Source organism: Anguilla anguilla, chromosome 1 (genome assembly GCF_013347855.1).
Source record: "Anguilla anguilla isolate fAngAng1 chromosome 1, fAngAng1.pri, whole genome shotgun sequence".
NCBI lineage: Eukaryota > Metazoa > Chordata > Actinopteri > Anguilliformes > Anguillidae > Anguilla > Anguilla anguilla.
Genome location: NC_049201.1, coordinates 71,058,559 through 71,085,661, shown reverse-complemented (window position 1 = coordinate 71,085,661; position 27,103 = coordinate 71,058,559). Strand labels below are relative to the sequence as shown.

At 39.3% G+C, this 27,103-nt stretch overlaps 2 protein-coding genes across 3 annotated transcripts; both read right to left on the bottom strand.

The window, feature by feature from the left end:
* Positions 1–854: 854 nt before the first annotated feature.
* On the bottom strand, positions 855–19,337 carry LOC118232661 (protein shisa-7). 2 transcript variants are annotated; one of them, XM_035427751.1, is made up of 6 exons: positions 18,575–19,337; positions 10,509–15,421; positions 7,712–7,866; positions 7,155–7,220; positions 5,966–6,154; positions 855–5,599 (listed from the first exon to the last, which is right to left on the bottom strand). In XM_035427751.1, exons 2-6 carry the CDS (start codon positions 11,204–11,206, stop codon positions 4,746–4,748), a joined length of 1,962 nt encoding a protein of 653 aa, XP_035283642.1. In that variant the 5' UTR covers positions 11,207–15,421; positions 18,575–19,337; the 3' UTR covers positions 855–4,745. The 2 variants fall into 2 exon arrangements, with proteins under 2 accessions (XP_035283642.1, XP_035283643.1); XM_035427752.1 differs by lacking the exon at positions 7,155–7,220 and having other exon boundaries at positions 18,575–19,336.
* Positions 19,338–21,659: 2,322 nt separating this feature from the next.
* Positions 21,660–26,814, bottom strand: ube2s (ubiquitin-conjugating enzyme E2S). The gene is made up of 4 exons (XM_035390923.1): positions 26,244–26,814; positions 24,829–24,976; positions 24,430–24,620; positions 21,660–24,067 (listed from the first exon to the last, which is right to left on the bottom strand). The coding sequence occupies exons 1-4, from the start codon at positions 26,244–26,246 to the stop codon at positions 23,699–23,701; spliced, it is 711 nt and encodes a 236-aa protein (XP_035246814.1). The 5' UTR covers positions 26,247–26,814; the 3' UTR covers positions 21,660–23,698.
* Positions 26,815–27,103: the final 289 nt, after the last annotated feature.

Sequence of the window (27,103 nt, the reverse complement as noted above, 5' to 3'; positions counted from 1 at the left end):
AATTTTTCTTAATTAGGTGCTTTTCATGTTTTAGAGCTGGGGTTCCATAAAGGGTCAGTGTGGGTGCACACACCTGATTCTACTAATCAATCACTAGAGTCATTGCTAAGCACTTTAATTAGTAGAATCAGGATCAGGTGTGTGCACCCACACTGGCCCTTTCTGGATAAGACTGGGGACCCCAGATCTAAAACATGAAAAGTACCTAATTAAGAAAAATTAACAGCTTATTAAAATTCTGGGATTGCTGTTGAGGTTGGAATGAAAACCAGCATACACAGGGGTCCCCCAGGACCGAGTTTGAGAACCACTGCTCTAGAAGTCTAATTCTCTTCATCCTGCAGGACTTCTCTGCAGCTTTGTTCAGTTAGCAAAATCCATTTTTCTGCCACTGCTGAGCCGGGTGCCTCAAACCACTGGGGAAGCTAGTTCTCCAGCCTATCTGAATGCTCCCATCCAGTAACTCAAGAGATTCTACCTTACTTTCCAGTGGTCCAACGACATCACATTCCTGATACAAAGATTCTTTTTAAAGTTTTCTTGCTTTTTTTTTTTTATGTCAGCGTGCCTTGTTGATAATACCTCCTGGATGACCACCCATAAAGTCAACCCCAATATCTCCTCATCAGAAACACCAACTCCCAGCTGCGTGCTCTTCAGTTCACAATGTCACCATCTCGCTGGAAAAATGCAATGGACTTCCTCCCAGATCCTTAGCTTATTTATTTTTCATTTGGTCAGCACAGTACAGATGGGCTTTCTGTTCTTGTTTTAAATGGCGTTGAAAATTGTTTTTGGAGTATCTTTTTTTAAACAGTGTATTCTGTTTATATCAGACAATGACAACACATTGACATTTTTATTTGTTTTTTATTAACTGAATGTTATCTTACAAACGTGAGATTTTTATCACCATTGTAACCAAGAACAGGGGTTGTGCAGTTGGGAGGTGGGAGTCTTCACTTATAAGTTTCTTCTCCTTTATCTAATAAGATGGGTATATAATTTTACCCATGCAATTTACCAATGTATGCAAAATAAACAGAGATATAGTTAATCCCTCAGCCTACTCACACTTCCTGTACATCTCCCAAATAAACTCCTCACTTCACAAACCTGCCAACCCCCATGCTATAAAACACAAGACAACACATTATACACACACCTTTATCCCCCCACCCACCCAATTCAATTCCTCAACACACACGCACACACACGCAAACACACAGAAAATGTCTTTGACAGCTCTCAACCATGAACAGGCACACAGAAATAGCTAGGATTTATTTAAATCCAAATGACAAATCACTATCTAATGATTTCCCTAAAATTCATAATGTAATAAAAAAGAAAATATTGACAAATTCGTGCCTTACACATTCTTCTTTTCCCTTCAATTAACAACCTTTATTAAAACCAAACAACTATATGAGCGTTAAAAATGAGTTGTTAATGTCAGAACTGAGCAAAGTTTACTCTGTGTTTCTTGTTAGATTCCTTTACAGTTGTTATAATTTGAACTACCTTAGGCAAGATGCAGTACATTCCTCAGATTATTCTGGTTAAATTCCTGAACTTACAAAACTTTTGAAAATAACTTCAAAAGAATATTTACTGGTTAATCTTTCTTTCTAGATTTTATAAGCCATATTAATTAATACATTTGTAATATTAATTAAAATGACCCAGTAACATTCTGCCCAGATACACCTTGAATTATGAAAGAAATCAATTTAATTGTTACATAAGGCTTTTTGTAATAAAATAGTACATTTAAGCCCTAACCTCATCCTAGTGTTTAGCATACAAGTTTTTGTGATGCTGGGATTAAAAAACAAAACAATCTTGTCTAATTCTGCTTTCTGTGGATTCCCTGAAAACATATTTTCTGACTTTTAAAAATCTTAATTCAAATAGCTACAACCCCTTTTACAAAATTTCCAATAGACAATTGCATACACACAGGCACACACGCAGGTACACACATGCACACCCTGACATCATAAGTCGGCACTGTGACATCGTCATTACTGGCCGTGACATCATCAAGCTGTTTATCATTTACTTAGGCCCAAATTTTTATTCAACCAATTCTCAATGCATTCAACTCAAATAAGAGTGTCTGGGACATCAAAGTAGTATGTATTGAGTGCTTGCTCAAAAATATTTCACCCCGTGTTTGCATCTGCATTTTCCATCAAGGATACTAGATAAAAATTCATCCAAAAGTCAAATATTTAAAAACCAGGAAACATTGAGAAACCACAGAAAAAAAACAAAATAAATAAATAATAATCATAATCATAATAATAATAATAAGTAGGATAATCAAGAATAATGATAATAACCAACGACAATAATCAGTAATAATAATCATTATAATCATGACCATAACAAACACAGACATATAGAGTGTATAGGAAGATTGTCTGTCTGAATAGTCCATTTATAGCCTATTCGTCTCCAACCTCAGCCAAGGGGTGAAGGCAGTGAGAGAATACTCAAGCCACAGGAACCCACTGAGCAACTCACAAGTAAGAGATAGCCATTGCATTTAGTCATATGCTTGCAAAGATGTAAAGTGCCACCTCTCTCCAGCTGGCAAACGTGGTTAGTTTTCCAAACCCTTTCTAGTTTGTCAAACATGGTCATCACATTTCTGTAAAAAATGTAAATAAATTCATTTTCACATGATTCTCCTTACATGCGACAATCTCTGTCCCCTCTTTCATTCTGTAGTAAACATGTATTCATATTTTTGCAGAATATAAATTTACAAGACATGAAGTATGCCTGTCTCTGTTTTGTGAATATTATCGGGTTTCTGTGTGCAATACCAGAGGTTTACCTTGGTATACCATAATGGTATGCCTGTGCAGAATTATTTAATTTTTATGTTTTTACATTTATAAACTCCAGGTATGGACATTAGTATTCACATTAGTGTTTGTATTAACACAAAAATAAATGTAAGCTTCTGATAGAATACAGACTAGACACACATACAAGTTTTTTCAGAATAGCCCTTAATGTTACTAAACGTTCATAAGACCCCAGCAAAGTCATGGTGAAGTGAATTACCTAAAGAGCAGAGTTTTCTTTTAATGATGGACAACTCGGCTTTCTCGCTCATTACCTAGTCTGATCCCATGAAAGAAATGACTACTGATTACCATTCCACAGATGACATTGTGCAGCACCATCTTGTTAGAAGCCAGATCTCTGCACAGAACTGGCTGACAGTGTACAATTCACTGTGCTGTCACTCACCTAATGTCAAATGATTTTGTTGAATCAGTTTCCCTGGAAAATGCTGATTGTCAGGCATGTTGTTCAGTTTTCTGTGTGACTTCTCCAGTCAGATCATCCCCGTTTCAGTTAACAGTTGTATTGTCCGACCCAGGTAGCTCTGTTCCTCAAACCAAGCTGACTGTTGAATTTCTTTAAATAATGGCTGACACTGCATCATCCATACAGTGTGCTGAAAATGTATTTCGCTTGTCAATGCACACATATTAAGCATGAGGATTATTCAAGTCCGATTTAAATGCACAAACTTTCCATCTGCATTGTCAGTTATCACTTCTAGCCGAACATCATGGAAAACATCATCAGCATGGATGCCCTATCATAGGATGCTAACTCAATTCAATCACATCATCGGGCAATGCAGGCAAGTCTCCATTGTCCAGTTAGTATACTATGCCTGCTAATTTAGTTCGTAGCTGCTGTTATCCATGTAGAAAGCTTACATTGAAGCATTCGCTTTATCACATTCCCTTGAATGCTTGATTATTCAGTTGTCCAATCAGTGCATTACATAAACCAGTATAATGTTGACCACATCAAAACACGTTGTCCTGTCCAACAAGATCATCAGAGAGTACTGATTCATTATCAGATGTTTCCATACGTAAGATGATCACATGAATACAGACTCCATGAGTCCAGTCCCATTCTTTATTGGTGTCAGCTAAATCACATCCAATTAAGTATGGTAAAAAAAATGAGTGGACCAAGAATATCTTTGTTCCATTGTATGACTAGATGCTCTGAGAGACATGCTTCTCAGTCTAGTGGTCAACTTTCAAATCCAATCATTTTGCTAAAAATTGTTTTTTTTTTTTTTTTTTTTTTAACCTTGATCCTCTGATGTAAGTTAATTTCTATTTTCTTCCAATCTTTTTTTTTATCATAGCAAACATCTTTCAGTAGCTTCTTGTCCTTCTAGTTTCTTTATCCTTCCACTCTGGCTTCTCTCCATCTTTATGTTCTTTTTTGATGGCCACTCTCCCCACAAATATGGCTCAATAGTTTGTTTTTTAAATTCCAAGACATTTACAAAAACACAAAGTAACACAACGTCGTTCTCTGCATTTGGTTACATTTTCAGTCTTGTGGTTTCCCTCTTCCCTCTTATCTTTTCCTGCTGTCACTCTTTCTCTCATTTCTCTTGGCACCATAATGTAAAGCAAAATTGATAAGAAATATGGCTGACATTTTGCAAATATAAAAATAGCAGGATAATATTCTCATTCTCTGAATATATCCTCTGATTCAAATAGATTCTTTCACCAAATTAGTATCTGCTCATGTCCCTGTCACTGTTACCCATACTTCCATCTTTCTTTTTCTGTCTATCACCCTCTTCAGCCATCCATTTCTGTCAGCTTCTCCTCTGTCTCTCTATCACTACCCCTCTTCTACTTGAACACCCGAACCCTCTCTTCTCTATCTCCCTTTCTTCACACTGTCACTTCATTTTTACTCCCTGTCCTCAGCCCTTGACTCCCACCCCCTCCACCACTCCCTCCTCCTCCACCACCACCACCAGGGATGAAATGTAACTGTTCGATGGTGTTCTGCCTCTTGGCTGCAAAAGCTAACCTCCTGGCATTATGGCCTAGCGTCCCAGTCCCTCCCCCTGGCATCTCTGCCCAGCCCACAACTCCACCCCCATGCCCTGACATGGCCACGTTCCTCTCCTGCTCCCTACCCGAGGTAGGGTGGGAATTCATCTTTATCATATGGTGTCGATCCAGTGAGGGGGTGGCACACACATTTTGCTGAGACTGTGCTTTTTGATGATGGGTAAGCCGGGGTAAGGTTGGGGTCATCCCTCCAAAATCGCCCATGCCTACCCCCATACTATCCCTTTCAGCCAATCGGTCAGGTGACATAAGGAGCCTTTCTTGTGACTTCCGAAGGGTTTGGGAGTTGGCGCTCTTAGTTGCTGCTGCCATAGCTTTGTAATATTGGTGTTGTTGGTTCTTGGATAGCCTGGATAAAGTGTTGCCCTCACCCACTGTCAGCAACTGGTCTTGCGACATCACTCTTCTTGGAGGTTTGGACAGTGTGTCATAATTGGGGTTGTATTGCGGCTGAGGGGGTTGTAAGGGATATGGGTTTGGGGTTGCAGGGGGGCCAGAGGGTACGTGTATTCTTGGGCGAGAAGCGTGCAGAGGGAGGGTACCCCTGGCACCAAGGGTGTAGTCCCCACCCCAGTGGAGGTGGTGCTGAGAAGAATGAAATGAAGGAGGAGCATTGTTGGGCCGCCGTTTGGAGGTGTAGTAGCCAGAGTACTCATCCAGATCTTTTTCTGTTTGGATTTAAAGGAAAATGTGGAATTTGGAATGGAAAAGGGAGGAGAATAAGGAAGCGTGGAAGATGAAGGAATTAGAAGACAGGAAGGGTTGGGGAGAGATGAGAGGGAGGGGAGGGGAAGAGAATGTAAGGTAAGCCACACTGTGCAAAGACACATTTCCATATGCTTGAATGATTTTTATTTTAATACCTCCCCTTTACTGCTCACATTTATCTACCTAAATGGCCCAAATCAACTCATTCCTTTCAGTCAAATCAAGCCTCTCCTCGCGACTTGATTAAAAACATCCAGCATGCTAGGAATCGCTCCTCACCACAGATACACAGACCAAATTGTACTTCCTTTCCTCCCCCCACTCACCAAGCCTCTTCAGAGAGCAGTATCTGTTGATCTCAGGTTTCATGGCAGTCTCATATGAAGGAGGCAGCTGGGCCAGGTTGTGTAGGGAATGATGGAAGGACGGATGAGCGGCAGAGGTGTTATTGTGTTTGCTGGAGAGGAGAGTCCCTGAAGAGGCCAGCTGGGCGTTATTCATGCGAGGCACACGCTCTGAAAATGGGAAACATATTGAGCACACCCACTCAATCAAAAAAAACATTCAAGGATGTCTTTTGACTTCACGCACAGCCACTTAAAATTTTACGACAAGCACAGTGACACAAAACATTCAAAACAAAAACACATTGTCCAAGAATTTCACGTATTTTCTGAAATAAAATTTCTGTTCATAATGAAATGTAGTAAAGCGCACACCAACAAAAATAGAACAATAACTGACTGCAACAAAAAAATTAGTCAGCAGGAGACCTGGAAACACATAATAGGTGTTTACAGGGGTATACGACAAACTGTACAAGTCAAATATTAATGGGCGATAGACTCCACCTCTGAGGAGATATAAGATAAGCTCTAAAAGGAAGGACTACAAAAATAAAACAACAAAATGTTCTCCGTTTTCCAGCAGATGATCCTCTTAAAGAATGAGAGGCTGTGCTGGAAAAATGATGTTCAAAACTGCACAGTGTTGACACAGCATTAAACAGAAACAAGGCACCAAACCAGCCAATGGAGAAGCATAACAGACACAAGACAGAGGGAAACGAGACAAGCAGCAGAACTGTGCATTTATTTGAATACGGTGGTAAAAATGATAGAAAGGTCACTGAGGTGCTTTTAGGGCTGGGAACAGCAGAAGGTGCAGTAGGTCAGCGAAGCGAAAGCGACTGTAATCCAAGTGGGAAAAACCAGAGCAGAGGACTCAGTGAAAACAGGAGAACATCACAACTTTGTCAACTGAAGTATGGGGAAAAACTCCCTTTCTTCCAAAAAGGTCTACCATTTTTAGTAAAGATATAGTATGAATATTAACATAGCTTTGGAACATAACAGTGACAAGTTATATTGTGCTGTTCTCCTCTTTTCATTGTGAGTAATTTCCAGTTTTTTCAAATAAGGCATGACTTGGAAAGGATTCCTAAATGACACACTAGTTTGCTGCCACAACGACCGTATGAGCCATATGCCATACACACTGCACTAATTCCCTTACCGATGGTAGCAGTGTGTTTGGGGCTGGAACCAGACAGATGGATAAAATTGTGGTGCAAATTCCCCACTGCAAAATAGAACAAAGCCATCAGCTGTATACCTCTGCGTGTGTGCATGTGTGCACACACTATGTGTGCATGTATACGTGTGCACGCATGTGTATGCGTGAGTGGATATGTATGTCTGTATATGTGTCTGAATGCAAATATGTGGATGTGTGTGTTTTGTGTGTGTATGTGTGTGTGCATGTGTGTGGTAACTGTGGTTATGTGCACGCACGAGTGTGTGTGTGTGTGTGTGTGTGTGTATGTGTGTGTGTGTTTGTGATGAAGGGCTGTAGTGTGAAGCACACACCCATCTCCTCTATGTGTTATGGATTACATATAAGATAAGGCCAGTGCAAATTGTAACATTTGCTTGCAGGATATGCTGGTCTCTCTCTTTCTCTCTTTAGCCTTTTACCATTTACAGCCATACTGTCCTGCTCCCTGTATCAGCCCAGCTATTAGGCTTGTCCACATCCAAAACGCGGGTACAATGAACAAGGAGCCCACTTACTGCGGTTGTCTTTGCTCTGCACTCCGGGAGTGTAAAGATTTTTTGGGGCTCGACCAAGGGTTCCTTCATTCACCCCAGAGCCCAGAGCAACGCTGTTGTTCCGTTCCCCTTGCTGGACTGGGCTTGATTGGTGGCGTAATATATCAACCAGAGCTCTGAGGCAGAATGGTGAGGAGGAACAAAGAATGCATATCATTAGTATGGAGCAGCCTGATTTTTTAAATTTTCATTATCGTTTTTATTGCCCTTATCATGAATAGCAGATCTACTAAATCAGTTCAACTATATTCAAATTGAACGGGGCTAATTTAGAAATCATGTGAGACCATGCTAATTTTCCTGTAATGTGCCAAAGAAAATGTAATACATTTTACTGCTTTCTGCACCTTTCTTTAAAAAAAATCAATAAATGAATGGACCAATAAGGTCAGAAAGAGGTTCTTAGGGTTGAAATAACACATAACAAACATACTTTGTACAGTGGGGCATTATATAGTACGTGGCAGCCATATTAAATGACAAAGTAATTTATGGGTGCCCATTTCAATGGCTTACTGGATTTATAGCCCTTATAATATGCAGCTTAGGCTGTCTTCTGTAAATGAGCTTGGTTTGCCCAAGCACTGAAAATCTGGACAATTTGGTCTCAGTATACAATTGCATCTTCAGACAAACATGAAAAGCTTCCAAACAAGTAATCTGTGTAGTACATGACAGATACAGTGAGCTCCATAACATTTGGGACCAATATGTTTTTTTTTAATTTGGCTTTGTACTCCACTATTTTAGATTCCTAATCAAACAATTCACTTTCAGGTAAAGTGCACGTTCTGAGGTATTTACAGGTATTTTTATACACTTTAGTTTCACCATGTCAAAATTACAACGCTTTTTATACACAGCCCCTATTTCATGGCACCATAACGTTTGGGACATATTAATGATGTAAATTAAAGAAGTCATGTTTAGTGTTTAGTGGCATATCCTTCGCATTCAATGACTGCTTGAAGTCTGTGACCCATAGACATCACCAAGTGCCCAATATTCTCTCTGCTGATGCACTTCCAGGCCGGTACTACAGCCTTCAGCTTCTGCTTGTTTTGGGGGGCTAGTTGCCTCAAGTCTTCTCTTCAGCATATGAAATGCATGTTCAGTTGGATTCAGATCAGGTGAATGGCTTGCTAAGTCAAGAATTTTCCAGTATTTGGCTTTGAAAAATTCCTTTGTTGCTTAAGCAGTATGTTTGGGATCATTGTTTTGCTGCAGGATGAAGTGCCATCCAGATAAGATATTTGTGTGCACTTCAGAATTCATTCTACTGCTGCTATGAGCAGTTACATCATCAATTAAGACAAGTGAGAAAGGACCTGTGGCAGCCATACATGCCAAAATTATGTTTCACAGATAAGTGGGGGGGGGGGGGGGTGCTTTAAATCTTGGGAAGTTCCTTTTGGCCTCCACACTTCGCTTTTATCATCACTCTGATACAATTGAATCTTGGTCTCATCTGTCAACGAGACCTTTTTCCAGAACTCTGTAGTCGCTTTTAGGTACGTCATAGCTGTAACCTGGCCATCCTGTTTTTTTTGCTAACTACTGGTTTGCATCTTGTAGTGTAGCCTCTGTAGTTCTGTTTGTGAAGTCTTCTGTGGACAGTAGTCACTGTCTCATCCACGAATGCCTCCTGAAGAGTGTTTCTGATCTGTTGGGCAGGTGTTTGGGGGTTTTTCTTCACAATGGTAAGAATTCTTCTGTCATCAACTGTAGAGTTCTTCCTTTGTCTACCAGGCCCTTTGCCATTACTGAGCTAACTATAGTGCTCCCTTTCTTCTTAATGATGTGTCAAACATTTGATTTTGGTAGGCCTAAGGTTTGGTCTATGTCTCTCTTTTTTTCTTTTCTTTTTCAGCCTCATAATGGCTTCCTTGACTTTCACAGGCACAACTCTGATGCTCATGTTGACCAATGCTAATAGGAAACTCCAAAGGCAATTAAAAGCCTTGAATCAAGACTAGATTCTAAAAGCTCTCTTATACCTGCACAAAGGAAGCAATTGAACTTACCTGACTAAAGAGAAACACCTGTGAAGCCATTTGTCACAACATTATGGTGCCCTGAAATGGGGGGCTATGTATAAAAAGTGCAGTAGTTTCAACATGGCAAAAACAAAATGTATAAAAATACCCTTAAATAAAAGCTGAGAATGCACACATAAACCACTAGTGAATTGTCTGATTACAAATCTAAAATTGTGGAGTAGGCCTACAGAGGCAAGAAATAAAAAATCAAGAAAAAATTATGCTTTGTCCCAAACATTATGGAGGTCACTGCAGGACAAAATTGGTCTTCGCAAGTAATCCGATGTACATAATCTTAAAAGTGGTATATTTACATGAAGTGCTGCATACCCCTGAATCAAATGGCCCTTGTCTGTTATCAATTCAACAGTACACTACAAAATCAACATGAGAATGTAAGGAACTGAAAAAAATAAAAAATGGATTAAAACATGCTGTTATAGGGTCTCATTCTCAGACACCACAGGTGAAACATGCATCGCTTCATTTGAATAATAATAACATTTGTGGTGATGCAACATATGCAATCTGCTCTAATCACTTCAATTTGTATGAAATAAAAATGATGTTCAATTACTTGTGCAGTTTTACACCCGTGTACTGTAGCTGGCAGCTGTCCAAAATGTTAACAAGCCCAGCACCGAGGGGACAATGCTTTCAGAGCCAGGGAGAAACACTAATTAGCAACACTACAGAAACCCGACGCGTTGACTTCTCACCTTGGCACGTTGATGTCCCTGTGTCTGGGCCGACGTGAAGCCTTGTGGAAAGCCACCTTAATGCCAACTGCCACTGCTAGGGTGAAGGATATCACCCCCCCAATGACATAAACGGTGTTGTTACTCTGCTGCCGGAGAGGGTCGAAGCCCGGATCAGGACGGTGATCCAGCGGAATGGTGGCGGGTGGCGGGGTGTTGGCCCACACCGGGGAGTCGTAGTTGTTGCAAGAGTTCTGGTCCAAGCGGTTGCTGCGGTGTTGGCAGCAAAACCGGTAGTGGCAGGTCCCACAACAGTATATGAAGGTGTCTTTCGAGCAGTTGAAGGTGAAGTCGTACTGTCCCATGACGTCGTAGTAGCCTCTGCAGACATCCATGTCCACGAGTCGTTTCGGAGGCGGTGCTAAGGCAGCACCCAGAGGGGGTTTCAGGGCCTCCGCGGTCATATTCCTCGGAAGCATGATTTGCGGCAAGGGCTTCGGAGGAGTCTCAGCCACTTGAACTAGCGGTTTCGATCTTCCCAAGGATGCCGCTGTTCGCTTGTTGCCATGAATGGCCAACAGGAGCAAAGAGGGGCTCCCAGGTGTACGGCTAGTTGCTGGACGCTCAGTAGAGCTCGTTGCAATGGCAATAACAGGGCCAAAAATTAAGAAAAGAAAGAGGGATATGGGGTGAACTCTGTGATATGTAGTGGATGTCATTTTGTTTTGTTTCTTTCAAAAAAGATGTCTGCTTTAAGTGACCCCGAGTCAATGCAGTGCAACACTGTAGCTATCTGCTCTTGGATTCAATGGTATTCACAATATTTTAGGGACAAAGATTTACAGAGCCACCATCTTCAAAAATAACAGCATGGAAGAATTCTACCTCTGTCTTTATAGAGAAAATGAAGACAATGGTAAGATTTAAATAAATGAAAACTGATAATGTGCTAGCTCTAAAACAGTTATTGAATTCAAGACCATAAGGCTGTTGCCTGGGCAACAGGCATTGTTCTTAACAGGACCTGCTGGCAGAGAGCAAGCACCAGCACTTCACTGCTATCAAAGGTTGCCAGTGTGAACCATGGGCGGTGATAATATATATATTTCTAAAAGCGCTAATAATAATAATCTGAACAAAACGTGATGCCCGGGGTAATTCTTGGTGTAATAAAGCTCAATGCTGAAATACTGAATGTAGTAATGATACTGAACTTTTAAAAAAATGTCAGCTGGACTTAAAGAAAAAATAGTAAAAACAGGTATAAAAATATAACTCCTTTTCCCGTTCCTATAGAATCTGATTTATTCCTTCGCTCTCTGTGAAGAATCCCTACAAAATATTTGAAAATCACAATTAAACGTACAGTAAACTTCCCAATTTGAAGTTGTTGTAAACTGTTCACAAAAAGGATGCGTATATCTCAGCTTATGTTCTTTCTTTCTTTCTTTTTAACCACTCCTCTTGGCCCAGATGTCGATTCAGTTCTTTGCTGGTAGAGATTCTCAAGATTCAAACAGACCACAGTGGTCGTTTTCCAAAACAAGGGGAAAAAATTACTTTTTTTTATCTTAAAATCTCTTTGCCCAGTTCAGTTTTAGTCCAACCAAGTCTGTTCCATGGCACATATATTAGAAACATGTAACTTCCATTCTCCAAACACAGTCAAATTTTGTTTTTTTTAAAAAAGACTTGAATATTCAGTCCTCCTTTTTTTAGAGATCTATAAGTAAGCTCAACAAAGTGTAAAAAACTTTGCTGATGTCTCCATTCCAATAAGGTGATATCTCCTATATTTATATTCAGTGATGTGTGTTGCGTTCTGTCACAAAGAAAACAGATCTCTCGTACCGACTGAATGATTCAACATTGAATGCCTGGTGCACATACTGTAGTTTGTTTAGCCTGTCTGAAAAAAAGAATGTTTATAGAGGCTAAGGGGAAACCTATCTGTTGTTCTAGTGTAAACGTTTCTGTAGTTCAATAGTAAGGACTCAGTGTAAAAATGGCACTGTAAGTAACTTGTGTAAACTCTGATATTACTCCATTACCAAACTGTTATCAGTATAGCTAGCTTTAGCTTCATAAACTGGCTGGTTTATGAGGTTTACGGTTGTGTAATTTTAAATAGGTACTAAGTAATGATAAATCCTTTTTATTCTTACACACTAATCTATGGTTTGACAAAAGATAAATTAGTCAACAATGATACATAATGTAGAAGCTGAATTTAACAATTTGAGATAATATTCAAGAGAAAAATATTTCTTAGCAAAGAAAGTTAAAGCAATGGAAAGATCACACTATAATAGAATCAAAAATTGTAAACTTCTTTAAAACCCACCACTGTCATTGAGTAGGTTATTTTTGTAGCAAGCAGTACTGACCTTGTAAACAATCTCTACAGAGAGGAATTCCAAATGCCTTTACTCCCTACTGTAAATCACTCTCTCTCTGTAAGAGAGAGCTTGTTCTAAAATTTCTCTGTGTTATGGCACAAACAAATAGTATGTAATAAAATGATAAATATACTTTTAAGGTCAAGTGTCATCTGTAAACCTCTTTTCAATATGTAAACTTTCTTTTTCTATCTGTGATAACTACCACAATGTCTTAATTATTTGGCACTAGTAAAAGTGGCACTTGAAAATTGAATATTTGAACTGTAAATCTTCCTGGAAAAAAAGAAAATAATGTATAGATATTTATATATTATTTAGCTCTTTCATAAGCATTGTAAACAATTTGTTGGCAGTTGTAGAAGTTTTTATCACTGTAAACAAATCTTAGAGGGCTAAATTTGGCAGTGTTATTTTTTAAGTGTTACTGTGCAGTACTTAATTTGAAAGTTTACTTCATTACAATTATTTTTGCTCATGTAATGCTGTCAATATTACTGCAGAGTTAAAATTGTATTGCCAGTTTCAAATCCATATTTTTGTGGTTGTCTATTTCAAACCTTTCCCTCCTGTATGCCTGTTTAGTGTACGATTGCTTGGAATTTACTTTTCATATGTTGATAAATGTACCACAATACAACGTGTATGTGCTATATAATGAGTTAAGTGAGAATGGAGCTAGGGAGAGCAATACCTTAAACAGATTATTTCATATGAGTAAGGAATACAAATGGGTACTGAGGGGACACATTCACCAGAAGAATATATTATAAAAAGCAGCATGTTAGTTTGTGACCCACTGGAAAGACAATTTCTACTTGACAAGCAAGTGATAAGAGAGAGGTAGGTTTGAAAAATTGTCCAGTTACAGAGATGAAGGGGGGATGGAAAGACAAAGGGACAAGAACTGAGGGAAAGGGTGAAAGTAGAAAGAAAATGTTAGAAGAGGCTTTTCTAGAAGAGGAAATGGCTGAGTGGTCTATGTGTGTTTGGGCCCTCCCCGGTGGTATCTCTGCTCTGGGTTCAACTCAACCCAACAGAACAGAACAAATGTGGGCCTAGTTCCGCTTCTAGCAGGAAAACGGTCCCCTGCCCACAGAACAGACATGAAAAGATCTGGACACATTCGTCACTAAAAGACCTCCCAGGAAAAAGTATACCGTACTTCCAGGGCCTTACTGCAGTTCACTCTGCTCATTACAATATCTTAATATATTAATATATTAGGTACTATGCAGTGAAGTCAACTCCATAGCTTAAGGGTGACTGCTCTGACTGAGATGGGAAATCAAATGTATAACAAAATTTGAACTCCACTGATTTACACATACACAGGTGCATCTACCAAAATGTATTGTCATTGTATGCCATTTTAAATAATATATCAGACAGTAGTGTTGTTGTTACTGTTACTCTCAAGAACACTGCTTTGATGAATACAACATCTGAAATAGCACTGGTAATAATAACAATGATAAATTGTTATTTATGGTATCAATTGTACAAATGCACTAAGTTACAAATAAATGTAAAATTGTAAATGAATTTACATGTAGATTAGGGGAGCACAGGTTTATACATGTAAAATCCCTTTGTTTTTTCAAAGGTGGTGCAGACTTTGCAAGATAATATCAGGGATCTCTGGTTCTAAGAATTCTTGAACATCCAACACAATCAGTCCCATTTTTTACTACTGCATTGGAATGAAAAATACACCGGAGATGGGGAAGAATGAGATGACGAAATGAAGAATGAGGGGATGATGAAATGTGTGTTATAATTCGGATCTGTGAAGCGACACTGTGTGTTAAGGAATTTTACAAGACAGATAAAAAGAGATATGCATGTAAATACAATAGTAGTTTGCTTGAATCAAAACTAAGTCAATGTGAAGTAATCCCCTGATTAATAAGAATAATAAGAATCAGGAAAACTCAGCTGGTATATTTCCTGAAACTAATCAATGCTTATGAAAGGCAAAATAACACATGAAATATAAATACAGGCAATCGTATATGTGCTTAAAAAATTCACATTAAAAATGCACTAATCCTCCAACTTTGTTCGATTCAGATAAATATTCACTCGGGTAGTAAATGTTTAACAAAAATATAGGAAAGGGGAGGCAATCTTATCCAGAATTTGTGATTTTCAACCTTACTTTCTCTGCCTACTGATGCACTTTCTTGGATTCAAATGTTCATTAAAGATGTAGAAATATATAGTGAGACAGAGTGCCCCATCACTTCACAGACAGTTGGTGCAAGGTGGCAGCGATGAAGAATTCTTAAGAAGAACACTTGCGTTTGTTGTCTTCGGCACCCAATTTGACACGTGCTCCTTAAAAAAAAAACACTTATGGCGAAATCAAGAAAGTTTGAATGATGTAAAATCTTCTTCAAAAATTATTAAAGGCAGTTTGCTCACTGTGACTCCAGTGATAGTTTTTTTCAGTTTTCGTGGTAGATGTTCTTTGATCTTTGCTCCTTGCTTTTCTTCAGTATTTTTACCATGTCAATCAACACTTCATTCTCCCTGTAACAAAAAAAAAAAAAAATCATGAACTCTATGAATGAAAAGTAAGTCAAGCAATCTTGGAGGATGCGAACAACTCCCTCATCCAAACAAACAAACAAAAAAAACTCACCTCTTCAAACATCATCTAGACATCACCTAGATTTCCATGTTTCTTTTTACCCAGAAAGCCTTTTTGGACTTCTGATAATAGTCTGAGAGCTTAGGGGAGTAAAATGGCTTTATAGAAATGCTCTAAATGCTTTAAATTTGTATTTCATTTGTAATTTCAATTTGCTATTCACTGCTATGTTCTGCAACTCACTGTTTTGCCGTTTGTAATCTGCTTTGCGCTTGTGACCACTATATTCTGCAGACAGTGATGTGTGTTCAAGGAGTGAACCGTGTGTTCTAGTGCTGGGGCCTTCGCTACTTTATTCAGGGTCTTCATACATATACCGCAGTCTGTTTTAGACTAAACCAAAGTTCTGTTTACCACAGTAAAACCTGAATCAGGGCCACGCGGTAAATTTTCTATTGACGGTGACCTTAAGAACGAGATGACACCTAAAACCCCAAACCAGTACTGAGATACAGACAGATGAGACGGGAAGTCAGATCACCAATGCACATTCACCCTGGAAACAAATAATCGGTATGCTTTAAATCCATCTAATCCATTTGCAAAAACTAAAATACATGTTAATAAAAACTCTTAACAGCATTTTCAATACTGATATCCCGTGAAAGCGTTTATCTTCTGGTCGTACATGTGTTGCAAATAATTAAAATGGAAGATCACCCAAACAGAGTTAACTATGCAGAAAAGTGGCTAATTCAGACACAATGAGATAAAGAGACAGAGAGATTGGGGTGAGTAATACTGACTTAGTTAATTGAATTGACGGGACTGAACAAAATTAGTACGTTAAATTACCCGTAAATATATGACATCATAATTAAAAATGGAGAGGACTTCAACGACCGCAGTCTCACAGTCTGAATGAATGGACACTACACCACACTAAAGGGAAAGCTGACCGGGAACATGCATAACCATAACGAAATAAGCTGGGGGGAAGCCATCAGGCAATAGCTGAAGAGGACTCATACAGGTTTGTGAAGACACAAACCTGGATAGCTACATGTCAGGGGTTTCAGGGAGAAGAGAGGTAGAGTAAAAGATTAAATAGTAAACAGGGGAAAAAAACACAGAGAGATGGAGGGCCTGAGTGGGAATATGGTGTGTGGGAGGGAGAGAATTTTTTTGAGAAAATGGCTTTCATTAAATGAATAAATACAGTATTCAAATGAAAAACAGAGACGCATGCAGATAGGAGATTGGACAGTGAAAGTCAGTTGCAGAATGTAATGTGACTACAAAACAGGGACAAAAATCAGCGTAATATTAACTTATTTCTGTATATCAGTCATTTCCGAGGGTGTTCAACTTCATATACAATTTGTCAGTCTGTAGACTACTGTTCTACAGAGCTCCCACTTCCCCTCTGTCTATTGCTCTCTCTCTTTGCTTTTCTTTCTCCCTCTCTCGCAGTGTCAGTGCGTGGGCTGAAGCAGCTAACTCTCTCAGAATAGCACTGCAGTACTGACAGAGAGAGAGAAAGAGAGATGGAAAAGGAGAGAATCAAGGGGGTGGAAACCAGTATTTTCTCTGCTCCTTTTCTCTAATTTTTTTATTTCTGTAGCTTTTTCTCCAAACAATTTTATTTCTCTCTTACAAAATCTCAGTAATCTGTTGATTTCTTACACCCGTATACTCCCTTGCTACCCGCTAATCTTGCGTTTTCTCTGCAGTTTCTCACACTCAATCCTTGTCTCTCGCTGTTTCCCTGTAGGATTCTCGTTATTTTTGCATTGTCCACCGCCTTGATGAAAACTTGACAAATATCATTATCATTTTTATGTTATTGATTAAACCACACTGAAATTGCAGATTTTTAAAAACTTGTAAAAAGCAGACACATTAACACTCAACCAATGAACTAAATATTATTTAAAATTGCATGCCACTTGTGGCTACTTCAGTGCATGTTAGCATTGTACGTTCTGTGGTACCTTGATTTAAGGCAACAGGCATGATCTTAGGAAATTATTCTCCCCAGCTAATGTAGCACTGCAGTTGTAATGGAGGGAGGGGGACCACAAGAGCACATACTAAGAGAGAGCGCCATGCGAGAGAGAGAGAGAGAGAGAGAGGGAGAGAGAGAGAGAGAGAGAGAGAGAGAGAGAGGCCCTCCGAATAAAATATGCAGAAAAGAGTGTACCATTATACACCATGGCATGGCATTATGCACGTATACACGTGCTTACTAGATGAATGACATACGTATCACAGTATAACCATATTAGTGTGGCAAAATGTCAGTATTAGATGCGATGATGTCAAATTTTGGTCCAGTGATTACATATCAATGCTTAACGTTTTCTTAAAAGAATCATGGCATAACCTTGGGGTAATACGGGCATTGAGGTATCAAGAAGCATATCAGTGCAAAGGAATATTTTTTTGTACTATTGCACAATCACTGACAATTAACAACCATTCTCAAAAACATGACAGAGTACACACAGTGAAATCATCCATATTATGACAGTAATATTAAGAACAAGGAAGCAGCCATGACTGGATGATACGCAGCGTGTCATAGTCGCAGCAAATCAGAGCTGACGCGCGTTTAGAAGTGATAATGGATGTGCATGTAACTGAAAGAGTACGCAACTGCACACTGCCTATGCAAATTAATTGACTAAATGATAAACTGCTGTGCACGTATCATCCTGTCTAGCTTGCGTGCGTGCGTGCGTGCATGTGAGCGCGCGTGTACACAATGAGTGTGTGAGCGTGCATGCTATGTCTGCTTATGTGCTGTGTATCTACTGTGTCAGCATATGTGTCAGGTGTGTCCCAGTCTGCATGTGTAGGTATAAAGTGTTTTGTGTCGCAAATAAACGTCGAATTGAGAAAACTTACATATTTATGCAAAACATGTATACCTCAGAATAAGATGACGAAATGATACAGATAACCATGCAAAACCAGAAGGAAACAGAAAGCAATGCAGCGGGCACAGAGACAAAGGAAACCCTATTTCTGAGCATGTAAAATTACTAGATATTGCAGCAACAAACTGAACAGTAAAATGAAGCTCTTACCTGCGTGTCGCTCGTTGTATTCTGATGGAGAAAATAGTTCCTTTACTGGCGGCGACCACAGTCGCAATAGCTTTTCCAATAATTAGGAAATAATATAGTTTTTTCGCATGTAGCTTCCGCTTATGTAAATGATTATGTCAAACAAAACAGGCTTTAATCAGTGATGTCCGCAGCTGTTATGCTCCCTGATCTTGCACTGTTAAAGCTTAAAATTTAATTTAAAATCAGAGATAATTACAAGTTAAATAGGATATACTATTGGTATACGTTGCAAATTGCACGATATCGATAAGATGCTTTGCTCCTTGAAGAATTGGTTCGTTTTCATTCCAATTTCGAAAGCAGTATTTTCCGTTTTTTCGATTTCGATTAATTCACCCTAATATTGCGCGTTCATTTTCAACAGGGCTTATTAACAGACTCGTTCAAGTGTGCTCATTGGTTTCATGTTTCTATAATACCAATAGTTTTATTCTCACTAATAAGAATGTCTAAATTGTATACCCAGGAAAATAAATCATTCGCAAGATAGCTACATAAAAATCGATGTTTCGTTGTTTTTGTTCTCGACGCATCAAAGACCCTCAAGCTTTTAGAAAACCTCCAAGAAAGATGCCAAAGACCGTATTTTAAATGTACGACATTTCGTAGGACTACAGCTAAATATTATTCTGTCTTGATTTATCGTAACTATACACTGCTCAATGCGCTCCTTCTTAATAAAACCCCTGCCGTAGTGGCAATGGAATACTGGAGAAAGTGCATGCTCTCACAACGGTCCGCTTTGCGTCTTATTTGTTCATTGATTGGCCTACACTGTTACCAGTGCTCCTACCAATTAGTTGTCTGGAAAGACTATGGAATGGGAAGTTAACCAATCAGTGGGGAGATTTTTTACCCGTTTAGAAATTTTTCAGTGAAGCTATTGGCTTAGGGACTAAATTATATACCCATGATTGGTTCAGACGACATAGAGACAAACCGACCTGTGAACAGCCGCTTCAAGCAATGCACCGACACTGTACAGTGACTGACACACGCACTTCAAAAACTGCCAGTGATGCGAGTAAATACCTATACTAAACGACATTTAACAAACGGACAGGACGTACAATAATACGTACGTTTTCAACTTGATAACCAAACAGGTGACGAAGTTAGCAATACTCATAATCAGCGTCCTTGTTTCTTTTTTTACCTATTCGCTTCCATCGCATTTCCTGTATATGTCTTTTATAACACGAATAAAACGATATTCTTACCACCAGTTGCCATAGCAACCAAGTCATTACATAGGATGAATAGGACGGCAATTGAAGGTAATACGAGTCAAAAAATAATTGTCACTGTAGACACAGGGGGGTTTTGCTAGAGGAACAATTTTCCTGAACATGCTTAATTAGCAATAATTAACTTATCATTGTCAAATGTAATTAGTAACAGAATTTCTGTGAAGCATTAAAAGACAGGCTGACTGCAAAAGCCTAGTCTCTATTCTTAAACGCTGTGGTGTTCAGTTTAAATTATTTCAATTTTATTGCTAGTGGCTCTCAGTATTGCACACCAGAAACTACAATCTTTACAGTTTTTGCATATTCTGTAGGGAGGCCTTGAAAATCTGGCCTTGAAAATCTGCTGTAATCCAGACAGGGTAACAATCAAGTTAAAAAATGCTGTTCAAAAGTTAAAATCACTTCTTGGACAAACCATACATAGTAAATGTTAGAAATACCAAGGGGTTTTAAACTGCCTAAACTTTCCAACTGCCATATATTCATTTCAAATCTTCAACAACATTCTTGTATATTAACAAAGCCAGACTTACTTACAAAAGACATACTTTTAAGCCTACTGCCCAATGCAGTGCCTAATCTGATCAGGGTTTAATTACCCAGGCCCCAACCCTTCCTAATTCTTCAAACACCTCAAAACAGATCACAAGCAGTTGCATGATTTTAGCCCCATGTAAACAGGGTTCCAAAATCCTTGCAGGGGTATACCATTTCCCAGCTTTAGTTACTTGAACCAGATTGAACCTACTGTTGTTGTTGTTAAAAATCAGCAGTCTTGGTAAGCAAATCTTCTAGTCTTTTTGAATCCTGACTTTACCAGTGCAGAGAGCATTTTAGCAATTAATACAAACATATATAAAATGCACATTTGAAAAACATTAGTGAAAATATAATTGATAGGTATACAATTTTAAAGAAGTAGTTATGGTTAGAAAAATTAGTAGCCAATCTGAAGTGCCGATATATCCATTAAAGGTGGTGTGTCTCTTGGAAATAAAAGGTCAGTAAGATAGCATGCAACTCCTATGATGACCATTCTTTTAAACTACTGGGAAATAAGAGATGTCTAGATCTTGGATACTCAATCACACACTCAAGGTCAGGAGTGGTGGTTTTCTCTTCTGCCTAATAGATAATCCATAGTCCAATAATATCACCGATTGGCCAGAGATTTCACTCACTGGTATCGTGTTTAAAAGGGGCAGTTCACCAAAAAAGAAAATTAAGCTATTATGTCTCCACTTACCCGGAGTTTGACGAGTTTTCTAGATATCTGCAGCAGCTCACCCAGACACAACAAACCTCAACGGGTCAAGGTTTTTGTGGCCCCAAAGCACCAAAAATTTACATTAAAAAAACCCAACAGCAACATCTTTTCAAATATATTGCCAGTTACTCACAAACACCCAGAGATAGATATTAAGACTTCCATTCGCACACCATTTCGAAAACTACTTTCTACCGAAGTATGCCAACTGTTTATCTGCACTAAGTCTCAAACAAAGCACACCAATTTTCCAGAGGCACAGTGTCAACTTTGTTTTAAAACAGTTTCCACAAAGATGAATAGATATCACTCCAAGTAAGTGGAAACATAGCTACATTTTTATTTTGGGGTGAACTGCCCCTTTAAATCAGTCCCCGATTAGAGGAGAGGAATAAAAACCAGCAGTATATGGAAACACCTTTTCTAGATGGGTTACATCAGCAGAAAGGAGCACAATGGACAATGCAACAAGAAAAGGGTATTTGAGACAAAGGAAACTGAAGTAACCAAGGATAACTCACCAAACAAGTGTTTGCATTTTATTTATTTTTCTAGAATTTTTTGTTGTTAATTTAAATAACATACAAGGACACAAACAAAGAAATTATATATACTGTATAATACCCAACCTCCCCTCCCCCCTCAATTGATTTTGCACAATGGCTGACTTTCCACAGCAGGTTTTCTCCCCAAGGAAAGGCAACACTCACAAATATTTCCCTGGGAAATCCTGGACCAGTAAATGCTTTGTCTAAACATTTCCAAAGAACACTTATGTAAAACAGAAAACCAAAGAAACTCAGCCATGTACGTAATTTTTGTCTATTCATACCATTGAACTCTACCCAAAGAGATATACATTTTATCCAACTAGGACCCTGTGGAACAGGGTAAGTGCAGACAGCACAAACAAGACTGGGTTATAGGGATATACGCATGTTAACGCATCTCAATGATAATTGTCTATCATGCTAGTCATCAAGGACACAAGGATTCATCGGACCTGTATGTCTATGGATACATTACTCTAATGTGCAGGTACAGTTCCAAGGCCATATTCCAGTCAGTGTATATTGTGTTCAGTACTGCATTTCCAGCTTGCTGTTCATTACATGTTGTCCCCCTCACGTGCCAAAGGATAGTTGACTGCAAGCCATCTCACTCTAAAAGCTCTCTTGAAAATACTGGGCTACGAAGGTAAAATTACATCTGTATTTTCTTTAAAAATGGGCAAAAATAATCACAACATCTTAGAAAAGTGGAAAAAACACATCGGAGAAAAAAAAAAGCAACATCCAGACCACAATTTGCCACCCTCTCTCAACCACTCCTTCATCCGTCAAACTTCAGTTAATAACTGCAGACATTCTAGCTACAGAAATTTCAGACACTGATGTCACAGATATTAACATCAGAGTGGAATTTACTCTTGCCTGGCCAGCACAAAATAAAAACCCTAAAGGGAATAAAAAGATTCCCATTAACTATAATCACTTATAATCACAAGGAGACGGACATAATTTCCCAATCTCATGTAACCATTCAGGAATTGATCTGAGGTCTAGAAAACACCATCCCCATCTGATCCTTTTACTTGGATCTAAATTTAAATTCCCACTCCTAAAATCAATTATTCTTTTTCTCACTATAAAAGCACTACAATAGGCAATGGCATTTTAGCAAATTTATACTTATTTCTAGCCTTGATGATCATATAAAAATCTGTAGATGACCCTCCATTTTCCAATTCTGTTCAAAATGGATCACAATTATGATTTTTTCTCAAAAGGCACCTTGGGTGGTTCTATGAGGAAAATGAAGACCCAGAGAAAAGTCTGGTTTGGATGTACTAAACTTCAAGTTGGTGAATGCTTATACATCCAATTGAACACTTGGCTTCACTTTCGAACAGTTACTTTTCTCAATAGTCAAAATTAATTTCAAACTCCAATTAAATATATGATAATGGTATGATAAACTGATACTGAGTCTGAAGAGAACAGTCTTAAGCTCCCTGTAAGATACCTCATTGAAAAATACAAACATCCAATTTCAAAGACAGTAGTTGCTAAGTAGTTACAACCTCAGCAAGAAAGAGATTAGAGTGAGAGTGGATGATCCATTTTATGGTTTCCTTCCTTGATCCCTGTACTTTCCATTTTACAGAAAACAAAATATTGAAAAAACGCAATTAATGAAAAATTATGAAAAAACTAAAAACGTCTTTAGCATGATCAAATTTCAATATTTGATACCACGTGCCTCACCGACTAAATTAATACTATATGCAATTTCAGTGTGTGGAATGCACACCAACTCAGCTGACAATGGAAAAATAAATTTTCTGGAAGAAAAAAAAAAAAAAAAAAAAAAGTTGGGGGGGGGGGGGGGGGGGGGGGGGGGGCGGTGTCCAAGAGGAAAGGACTGAAAAAGAATCTGGCAAGAAAACAGGATGAGTAAAAACTGACAGATTTAGGGTGGGTAAGAAACAGGTGAAACAATAGTAGTCTGCAAACTTCTACATACACACGCGCGCACACAACACACACTCGCAAACAGACAGCATTAGAGTCGTCTCAAGGCTCTTTTTTTATCTGTTTTCTTTTTCACGACCACATTACTATTGACATTACCACTAATACTATTGCTGCCGCCACTGCCAATGCCGCTGTTTGCCCCATTGCCGTTGGCTCCTGAGGAAGCTGTGGTAACCACTGCCCTTTTGTTGGGGTCTCCAGCATGTTTTTTGGGTTGTGGCCCCTCGCCAGGTTCTTGGGGCCCTCCCGAGGTGCCCCCTGGTCCACCCATAGCGTGGATCTCAGTGAGCAGCCGGGCACGGGAGGCATATTCAGCATAGTCTTCCAAGAGTAACCGTCCAGCTTCTTCATTGAGAGCCGACTCGGGGTTGGGGTGAATCAGCAGGCACTTGATAGTCTGAGATGAGAACCAACAGACAAAGGTTTTTAAGGCAGAAGATGACTATGACTGACCTAAACATTGCCTACAACAGGGTCCAGTTACATTTTTTTTGACAGCTTATAAACAGTTTCTCACTACTTACAACACCCCACTTTCTTGATTTTGTGGAACCCATGCAAAACAAAGTCTCTCACAAACGTGCCCCCCCCCCCCCAATTTAGACAGAATATTCTTAGGAGACAAAGACAATTAATCATTGTGCATATCACAGAATTTAAGGCTGTGTGCTGCCAAATAACCATACATCTCTGAATAAGCTTAAATGAATAAGGATGGAATAACAGAAAATGACATTGGGGGGGAAAAAAACCTCTTACAAGTAAGACATGTCTGAGGCCCAGCTCAGCTCTCCAGTCTCTCTTTAGCACATTGACACATATTTCACCCTTGTGGCCCACATTAGGATGGAAAATCTTGGTCAGGAAGTATCCCTTGGGTGGTGCTGCAGGGAAGTCTTTCCCCAGAACCAGGCGCATACGGAAAATGCCTCCGGCAAATGGAGTTCCCTCTATTTTTGCAGAGAAAGAAAGCAAATAAGGACGTGTGATCATGCAATCATTCCTGGCTTTACAATGGTTGATATAAGGAGTAATAATGGGTTCATGGTTAAAAACACTGGAAATATCACTGTAATCAGCCAGCTGGGAAACAGTGGGTGTGTCAAAATTCAAAGCATTTTGACAGCAATGTATTGAACAGAAGAATGGCCCCACTACCTGGTCCCTCTATTGCAGTGTGTAGTTCTGTGATGTCCTCTTCGCTAGGATAGATCTTGATACCCTCAGGGGGGTCTGCAGCCAGCGCCGTCACCTCCTTGTATACTAGTCGCAGAACCTGAGGGGGCAAGTTCTCCACATTGGAGTTCTGTAGATGGAATAAGAAGTAAATTCATATTTTATGTACAGTGCAGAATGAATTGAGGTTTTTGGTTATTCAGTCATGGCATTGCATCAAAACTTACTCGCATTTGCAAAGCACCTTCTGCAAATCGTGCAAGGGGGAGAAAGGATAGGCGTATAACTAACTAAGCGAGCATTGTTCTAATTCTCTAGTTTTAATTGTAAAACACACCCAGGTGAGGTTGCTAAAAAATGCTGCAGCTAGTTTTAACCAGCACAAAGGTTTGGGACATACTACATCATCAATGGTTTTCGTTATGATCTCAGCCGGGATTGATTTGCTTTGGGTGACTCATAATAGTACATGGCTTAACCTATATTATTGTCTAACGTTACCTACAACCTGATACAGGTCTGTCTGAGGTCCGTGTCCTCACAGAAGAGCTTTCTTCCACAGTCCCTAAATCTGGCGCTATTCAGAACCTAAGACTTCATATCACCTATAACGCTGTGTATTACTTTGCTTGCCTGTCGTGTTCTTGGTTATGTTAGGTACTTTTAAATAAGTACTTTTACTTCTTTTTAAGCAAGTTCCATTCAATCTTTTCGGCTGAGTTTTACTGAGAAGCGCTTTGAGCACATATGCGAAGTTACTTGAAAGATCACTAAGGTTAGCGAACTTAACGTTCATTGACGTTAGCTACAGTGACAGCTAGCTAGCTAATTACGGAATTTATTACACATGTCCACCTATGCTGGCCACATACATAGTCTAATTAACATCACTCATAACGTCATTTTACCACTAACGTTAGCAATGATGTAGTCGAATCCAAGAGAACTCGCTAGCTAAGTTAGACAACGAAATTCAACGAGCTAACATAGCTAGCAGAGGAATCCATGATCTATTAGCGGGCTATTTAGCCACCAAGCTAGCCTAAGCTGAGAGTAGCAACAACTAGCATATCGCCATGCAACCCATGTAGCTAGCACACCGATTCTAGCCATCGATAAGTTCAGCAGCAAACATTAACGTTACACTCCACCGACCGTGGAACAGTCAGTCCAGTCCAAGCATAACTTAACGTAACTTGGTTAGCTAGCTAAGGAACAACCACTGTTTATCACTGTATTGGCTAGCACTACTAGCCCGAAGATGCTGCTTCCATGCTATCAGGGTTAGCTAGCTAATGGTCGCGTTATCCCCGCATAGCATCAAAGCCGCAAACGTTAGCTACCGATTTAGAAAGCCTATGTAAAACATAGTTCATTACATTTTGTGGGAAACTTACCATGTCTTCAAATCCAGACTACCTTGGGTCACAGGAAACCTTCAAACTAATTGGAAGTAAAGACGTAGCTTGCTAGCTACGGATTGCTTTAATAGCCGTTTAAGCTCAGCAATAGCGTTAGCCAACTTGCTATCGACAGCAGCTAGTGGTTTTCTTTCAAAAACGGTGACGCTATCTAGGAACAGCGCTTCGCTGAGGATACTAACGTTAGCTAGTTTAACTACATAAATTTAAGATAGCTGTAGTTGCGTCAATATTAGATAGCAATAGAGTTTTCTAACCAGCTGAGTGGCAACCGTTAGCCAAAAGCTGAGCGATTCTTCGCCTCTTAGTCTACTAGCTTGCCAACATAGGTAGCTTCAAAAGCGCTACACGATATAAAATGTTAGCCAGCTAACTTTCACTTAAAATATTAATTAAATGCAATGTACTGAAGCGAGCTGTTGATGTTGATGTTGTTTCTCTTTGTAGTTTAAATATTAGCTTTCCAGCTAGTTGTTAAATGTCCGGTCGGCTACGGCCCGTATTCTCCTTTTCGTTGACACAGGAACAAAAATACAGCTTCACAAACTAATTCTTGTGGTCTTAGCCAATCGATACTTGATAAATGTTGTACGTACACAACCTAGGCAACCAACATAACCAATCGCCTTTTCCGAGTCCACAGTCGTCATTTGACTTGGCAACTTCACCAACCACCCAGAATCGAGAATATGAAAAATGCTTGGAAGCGATAGGTGCGTTTGAAAAAAACTTTGCACACCCAGATTTTCGAAGGGCTGGACATCCTCGGTGACGAGAGAGTGAGAGTGCGAGTGACGGTCTGACAGACAGAGAGACGGGTTTCTGTTCGCAAAGAG